Raw genomic sequence first — 8,048 nt, 5'->3', positions numbered from 1 at the left:
CAGCCCTCAACAGAGTTCTGGTCCACACAGCCGTGTTTCTTATGGTGGAGGTCCTCATTCAGGGAAGTAAGCTTGACAAATAGCTTGTGTCACCTTGTTGTTGAAAGTGTGTCAACACACACTTATTGCTGCTCTTTTATTTTACAGTATAGCCTTCCGTAAAACAGGGTTGATTAGTTTAAGACACATTTAATACATTGAAGATTGTTTGACATGCCCTTATGTAAAACCATTATTACGTCCACCCATTTGAATACACCTGATGGGAATGTGGCATGACGAGATAAATCCTCCAATTTGAGAGACAACCTCTTAACAACCAGGCATGACGTCACTGCAGTCCACCTGCACAGGTGAGGTAGGACGGGCACCGCAACATATTTCTCTCTCCTTGCCTCCTCCTCCTCCTCCTCCTCCACCCCATGAAGGGAATGTGGCTCAGGTCAAATGATCATTCCACTCTCTGGTTGAGGTGCTCTGCAGCCGACTGAGAGCCTCTATAGTCAGAAAGGATCAACAAGATGAGAGAACTCAACAGAGTCCTGGTCCACACGGCCGTGTTTCTTATGGTGGAGGTCCTCGTTCAGGGAGGTAAGCTTGACTAACTGTATGAACTAATATGGAGAACATTTCATTTCTTCTGATAATTTAAAAATCTAGGGGTAGAACCTAAACCCTTTCATCTTTCCTAAAATCAATCCTGTGTTTATGCCGGTCTCTGCCAACCACTTAGTGCGCGTTCCACTCTGCTCCCAACGCAGGTAGAGATATTTTTGTGACGTCAAAGTGTCTTTAGTATACTCTTCAACGTCCCGACGAAGGGACACTGGTGGCGAGGTGTGTTGGCGTGTGGAGCTCTGTCCGAGCAGCGGTTGATATCCGCGACCGAGAGAGGGTTAAACTCCTCAGACTCTTAGCAGGCTATAACACCGTGTTGTGTGCCGCGTTTCATGACCAACATCGCTCATTATAACGCTCATACACAATGAGGGTAGACTATAAATTCTTACAAAGTTCCTTGGGTCGTAACCATGGGGATGACACGCCCCTCCTTTGGTTAGCAAATTGGTTGGCAGAGGCTTGCAAAACAGAACATTTCCTCTAATAGTGATCAAATGGAATAGATAACTGTGTGGAAGATCATATACGACATATTGCAGCTTTGGAACAACAAAAATAATTGACGATTTTGGGTTCACTACCTCTTTTAGCAACAACAGATCACGGAAACATAGGGTACAATATAATAGTTTTGCAGTACATTATATGATATTACTACTGCAGTTCATATTTTTGAACTCTAGTCATACAGAAACCATTTGAAAATTCCACCAGAGGATAAACCTGCCTGATTACATTCACTAGCAGTCAACCATTGTTTGTGAGTCAAGCAAGTGTTTGTTTAGTGAGGTGTACTGTTCTGAGATAGAAGTGAAAGTCAAAGTGGTTTGGTGCAAGTGGAAGTTTGGTATATACTGTTTATCCCATTGTTTACATGCAGTGCCTTATGCAGTGCTATCACTATGACAATACGCTAAGGCAGCGGCTCTGCTAGGACACGCCCGATCCTGTATTTCACGCCCGTGGGTATCTTTCCAACATTTTACCCAATCACCAGAACCGCTGAGCTCTATTACTTGAAACTTTGAGGTTACACCTTTCCCTCACAGTTACATATGCCTTTTCCAAAAAGTGAATAAGAACTGTGTGCTGTTCTAACATACAACCACGGTTGTATCCTCTAATCTCCAGACAACCAGGTGGGCTGTGTGTTTGGGGGGAGCTGTGTGCTGCCTTGCCGCTTCCAGCCAAACAGGGATACGGTCCTCCACTGGATCAAGGAGAATGGGAAGAACATTCAGGTCCACTCCTACTACGATGACCAGGACCAACTGGGATATCAGGACCCTCTCTACAAGGGAAGGACCTCCCTGTTCCATGACCAGATCTCAGGGGGCAACGCATCCCTTCGTCTGTCCAGGGTGAACCTCCAGGACCAGGGCAGGTACCTGTGTTACGCCAGCACTTCACAGAACAACCAGGAGACCTTCGTCATCCTGACAGTGACAGGTGAGCTCAAGTCCTGATGTCATATCCTATTTTAAAAATAATAATATTTATAATGCAACCCACTGAAGGGTAGTTTGAGCTCATAAATGCATTATGTTCATGTTTTAGCATAATAAATTGTGACCTCTGCATAGGCTTTGGCCAATACCAGCTGTAAGTTGATGGAGAAAGTTGTGTAGTTACGTTTTGTCATTTTTCTAGGAAAGAAATTGTGTGTTTGGCTTTATAAGTACAGTAACAAAGGTCAATAACTCAGTCAATGGTCCACTTGCAACTCACAAATTTTACTCTTCAGATATAACCCTACAATCTGAGACCTGAGTTTTGGCGTTCCCATGTCAGTTCGGAGTGTATTTTGGTATATTTTCAGATGTGCGTTGCAGTGGTTCAGCCAGAAAGGTTCAAATGGACGAGCACAGAAAAATACGGGTGGGCAAGAGTATTTGATTGAATATAAAATAGGCCAAGATTAGCTGACAAATTACGCGGAAACATTTTAAACTTGCGCAAAACTGCATGGACCAATGCATCGGCTCGTCAAATTTAACACTTCAACACTTTCGGTCACAGCTGACAATACGGGGTTAGGCTTAACATTTTAAACATGCGCAAAACTGCAGGAACATAGCTTCGGTATGTCATCAAATCAAATAGAAACAGATTGGCCATATACGACATGCCTACTGCAAAGATGAAAACTTAACACAGAGAGAGAGAGAGAGAGAGGGAGCGAGAGAGCGAGAGCGAGATAGAGAGAGAGAGATAATGGATCAGCTCAATTGTATAGTGGAAGGGCTCTCACAGCAAAGTTCAGGAGGGGAGGCAGGGTTGAGCTACCGGCTGGAGGCGATTGACTTCTTGAGCTATCAGCGGAATGCTGACTAGCGCGTCTTCTTTTGATGCCATCTGATTGGAACGGCAGGACTGAAAAGTAGGCGGGCCTAGTGACTATGGCTCTGGTGGTTTGGTTAGCAATAATAACGAACTACGCCATTGATATCAATAGCAATGCATATGTTGCAATGAAGTGAAATATGGTAACTATTAGTTTCTTGTTTTAATGTGGTTTCATGTCGTCGCAGCTCCTGTTGCTAGAGTGGACATTCAGTTAGTGAACAACATTGTCACCTGTCAGTCTGGAGGAATCTACCCAAGACCACAGGTCACCTGGTCCGTCAGTCCTCGCCCGGCTACTGTCCTCCAGAACACAACCGAGGTCCATGAAGATGACCAGGGACTCTGTGACATCAGTTGCTCCTTAAGGACTGTTGACACAGAATCGACCTACAGCTGCTCAGTCCAAAATGAACACAGTGCAAAGAAAGCCACGATGAGGCAACACCGTAAGTCATTGAATATCAGCAGGGCAACAGTCAAAAAGAAAATGTTGACTTTCAATGGTGGCAACTTAAAGGGGCCTGGCACGCTCGCTAGTGGCTGACATTAGAGAGTACTGCTTCAGATGTGTGTTTTGAAAATATTTTGGACTGCAACATCTACCCCATTGCAGAATAGTCGGACCATTGACATTATTGGTCAGGAATTTGCATTCTCCATTGGTCAATTAGGGAAAATTGTTTCATGGTCCAATTTCTCTGCAGATTTCACAACAATATCATATGTCTGTTTGTTCATTTGTGTGTCTATCTTAATCAGCTCCAATGCAAAGTGCTCCCGGGAGTGAGGTGTTTCTCCCTTGTGACGCCTCGGGGCTCGATGACATCACCTGGACCTTCAACCACAACCAGACCATCCTCAGAAGACAAGCAGGACAAGAGAAGGTGGTGGCAATAGAGTGGCAGCAGCGTGTAAGAGACCTGTCTGAATCAGGCAGCCTCCTGCTGTATGTGACCTCATCAGCCCAGAGTGAAGGGACGTACAGGTGTACTCTCAGGTACGCAGACGAAGAAGACGTAAACCACATTGAACTGAAGATACTGGAGGACCCTGTTGAAGGTAGGCTCTTGGTGAAAATACAAAAGCAATCTGTGTGATGCTAAACCATCTGTGATATGAAAGCGTTATCAGGCTTACAATACTTTAATGATGTCAATCATCAAATGTAAAAGAAAAAAAAATCTTTTACATTTTTCACTAGGCCAAAAGTCAATTTATACATTGTGTTGAAACGTTGTTGACTAGGATATGAGCCTGAATGTGCACCTCCTGTTAATATTTTGAATTATTATAATATAATATAATAATTATAATAATAACTATCAATAATGAAAATAATAAATCATATTATTATTATTATGGAAGAAATAATCAACTTCTCTTTTTCTGTTTCAGAGAGATCCCATAGAACTCATTGGATCACATTAGGCGTCTTCCTTACACTTATCGTCATCTGCATCATCATCATCTGGTAAATATTAATGTACACAATTTATTCATGGAGATTTTGTCAAGAAAATGGTTTCCATGAGCGTGGTTTCCATGAGGGTGCGACTGAGCCTGAGGGTCCCCAAGCCTAGCCCAAAGATCCACCACGACTGGAAGACCTTTTCGGGAAGCCCCGACCTCCAAGCCAGATACACAGTTGAAGTGAGGAACCGCTTCCAACTGCTGCATACGGAGGAAGGCCCTACCACAGTGTATGAGCGGTTTGTTGCAGCGAACGTGGAAGCAACCAGGGAGTGCGTACCGAAGAAGGAGAGGATCAGAATCTCCCCAAGGTCTAGACATCCAGAGGTCACGCAGGCACGTGCAATGGTGGAGGAGGTGCGACAAACCTTTGACCGCCAACGGACCACCGAGAGGCGTGGAGTATTGAACGAGGCCAAACAAAGACTCTTCAATACCTACGACAAGATCAAAGGGGAGGAGCTGATGGAGGAGGTACAGAGAGTGGAGGCAGCGCAGGGGGAACGACGGTACGGGGGGTCATGGAGGGTCATAAATGAGATGAGTGGGCGCAGGAGGGGAGGGAGGGACATGGAGCAGGCTGCAGCCCAGAGGACAGAGTGACCACCCGGTTCACCCACTTCCGTGATCTCCTCGGCACCCACCCCGAGAGTGGATGGAGCTGAGGAAGAAATATCGGCAGTCCTAAGAGATCTCAAAATTGACGATGGCCCCTTTACAATTAGCGAGCTTGCAGCAGTAAAATCCATCCTGAAGCAAGGGAAAAGTGCTGGGCCAGACGGCATTCCCCCAGAGGTCCTTAAAAACTGCAACCTCGACGACATCGTCCTGGAGATCTGCAGCCTAGCTCTGATGGAAAACATCAAGCCCGATATGTGGTCTCTTTTCAACATCATCCCGGTGTCTAAATCTGGAGATCTCTCAAAGCCTACCGAGGCATCAGTCTGACATGTATCATCGCAAAGATGTACAACTGTATGATACTGAATCGGATACGGGGTGCCATCAACCCTCACCTGAGAGAGAACCAAAATGGCTTTAGAGAGGGGAGAGCCACCATATCCCAGATCCTAGCCTTAAAAAGGATCACCGAAGAGGTAAAAAAGAACAACCTGACAGCGGTCCTGTGTTTTATTGATTTCAAAAAAGCTTTTGACTCAATACACAGAGGAGTGATGATGACCATTCTTAAGGCTTACGGTGTCCCTCCTAACCTACTTCGGGCAATAGGTACCATGTATGAGGGCACAAGAGCAAGGGTGGCAACCCCAGATGGCGACAGTGAGGAGTTTGACATCCTAGCAGGGGTGTTCCTAACAAGGAGACAACCTCGCCCCCTTCCTCTTCATTATAGTGCTTGACTACGCACTCAGGCAAGCCATCAGTGGACGAGAGCTGGAACTCGGCTTCACCATTACACAGAGGAGGTCCTGCCGTAGTCCTAACAGACCTGGGCTATGCAGACGACATCAGCCTGATATCGGACCGTGTAGAGCAGGCACAGGAGCTCTTGACCAGAGTGGAGACGGAATGTGCCAAGGTTGCTCTTAGGCTAAATGCCAAGAAAACCGAGGTAATCAAAACATCCTCCCGGACCATCCACCCCTAATTACAACAGGGGGCATTGCTCTGAAGGTAGTCAATGACTTCAAGTACCTGGGCTCAGGGGTGAACTCATCAGAGCAAGACCTGAAAGTGAGGAAGGCGCTCGCTTGGAGGGCCCTGAATGGCATTGCCTGTGTATGGAAATCCAACCTCCCCAGAAACATCAAGCTCAGCTTCTTTTACGCGACCATGGAGTCTGTTCTACTCTATATGGCTGTGAAACCTGGACCCTGAAGCCCACCCTACAGAAGTCTCTGAATGGGTACACCAGAATGCTTCGCGCAGTACTTAACATCAACCAGAACGTGCATGTTACCAACAAGCGTCAGTATGGTGGGCTACCAGGGCTGAGCGAGAAGGTAGCAGCAAGGAGAATGAGACTGGCCGGTCATTGCCAGAGACACCGCAAGCTTCCAGCAAGCAGGCTGGTGCTATGGGAACCAACACACGGGCATCGATCAAGAGGACGTCCCACATCAACATACGTGGGCATACTTCTGAAAGACGTGGGAGTAGAAAGCACTGGCGAACTAGCCAGATGCATTGAGGATCGAGAGGATTGGAAGCACCGCTGGAGGACTCGTCCGAGGACGACCAAGAGAATGTGACAGTTACACCTTGTTACTAATTAAATAGATTTATTAGGCAAATTATATAAAGTCTATTTGTACAGTGCTACCTTGTATGCAGTAGAATGCCAAAGGACTGAATGCAGTGGTGTAACAATATTGTTGAACTGTATGTTTGAATACAGCCTGCAGGTCAAGCAACATCCAGCACCAGATCCAGCCCTCCAGCTCCCTCCAGTGAAACACAGCCTGCAGGTCTAGCAACATCCAGCCCTCAAGCTCCCTCCAGTGAAACACAGCCTGCAGGTCTAGCAACATCCAGCCCTCCAGCTCCCACCAGTGAAACACAGCCTGCAGGTCTAGCAACATCCAGCCCTCCAGCTCCCTCCAGTGAAACACAGCCTGCCGGTCTAGCAACATCCATGTAATAAAATTTGCAGATGACACAACAGTGCTCGGCCTCATCACCGGGAATGATGAGACTGCATATAGCAAGAAGTCCAACTGCGGGCAGCATGGTGCAGCAGCAACAACCTGGCCCTCAACACAAAAAAGACCAAGGAAGTAATTCTGGATTTCTGTAAGACCGGACAACTGAACCACTCCCCACTCCTCATTGGGAAGGAGGTGATGGAGAGGGCCTCTACGTTTAAGTTTTTAGGTGTGACTGTGACGAAGGACCTGTCATGGGGAGAAACATCGCCTCTGCCACAGCGAAGGCCCAACAACGCCTCTACTTCCTCAGGAAGCTGAGATGGTCGAGACTCCCTCAGAAACTCCTGGTCAACTTCTACCACTACAGTGGAGAGTGTGCTGACCTGGTTACCGGTGTGGTTTGCCGGCTGCACCAGCGCAGAGAAGGAGGCCATACAGCCGCAGCGAAGATCATTGGGGTCATCCTTCCAGACAACGTAACTATGTACAGCTCCCGCTGCATGCGCCGAGTGAAAATCATCCTCCAGGACCATCGACATCCAGCACACCACCTTTTTCAACCAATGCCCTCTGGGAGAAGATATAGGTCCATCAGGGCCAAAACGAGCAGGCTGGCCAACAGTCTAAACCCCCATGCAGTCAGGCTGCTAAATGGACAGTCTGCCCCCCCACACACACACACACACACACACACACACACACACACACACACACACACACACACACACACACACTCCCCATTGGACCCCCCTCTGTGACATTATTGCCTCCCATACACCTCCATAACTATGGCCTGGACATTGCATTGCTGCAAAACACTCAACAACCCCACCCCCTAGCAGGTGTATTTATCTATTTATTCATTGCACTAAGCACTTGACTGGTTATGGGGAGTCTATGGGGTATTTATGAGATTTATGAGTAGTTATTATGAGTAAAGTACTGGGAGATTAAATTATGTACATGTATAACTTTGTGTAAAAACTGAACTGAACTGATCCA

The 8,048-nt window shown here is 46.8% G+C and overlaps 1 protein-coding gene across 1 annotated transcript; it reads left to right on the top strand.

The window, feature by feature from the left end:
- The first annotated feature begins 344 nt into the window (after window positions 1-344).
- On the top strand, window positions 345-6,941 carry LOC307088917 (CD276 antigen-like). The gene is made up of 6 exons (XM_079754979.1): window positions 345-591; window positions 1,753-2,070; window positions 3,153-3,413; window positions 3,727-4,026; window positions 4,363-4,438; window positions 6,797-6,941. Exons 1-6 carry the CDS (start codon window positions 522-524, stop codon window positions 6,870-6,872), a joined length of 1,101 nt encoding a protein of 366 aa, XP_079611105.1. The 5' UTR covers window positions 345-521; the 3' UTR covers window positions 6,873-6,941.
- The last annotated feature ends 1,107 nt before the right edge of the window (window positions 6,942-8,048 follow it).

This window comes from Pollachius pollachius (genome assembly GCF_949987615.1).
Source record: "Pollachius pollachius genome assembly, chromosome: 17".
NCBI classification, from domain to species: domain Eukaryota; kingdom Metazoa; phylum Chordata; class Actinopteri; order Gadiformes; family Gadidae; genus Pollachius; species Pollachius pollachius.
This window is presented reverse-complemented; position numbering and strand designations above follow the sequence as displayed.

Bases quoted from the DNA above. Each gene is read 5' to 3' on its own strand.
- LOC307088917 (XM_079754979.1), top strand. From the start codon at position 522: ATGAGAGAACTCAACAGAGTCCTGGTCCACACGGCCGTGTTTCTTATG. The intron at 3,414-3,726 runs GTAAGTCATTGA...TATCTTAATCAG, and splicing joins AGCCACGATGAGGCAACACC to CTCCAATGCAAAGTGCTCCC. The intron at 4,027-4,362 runs GTAGGCTCTTGG...TTTCTGTTTCAG, and splicing joins ACTGGAGGACCCTGTTGAAG to AGAGATCCCATAGAACTCAT.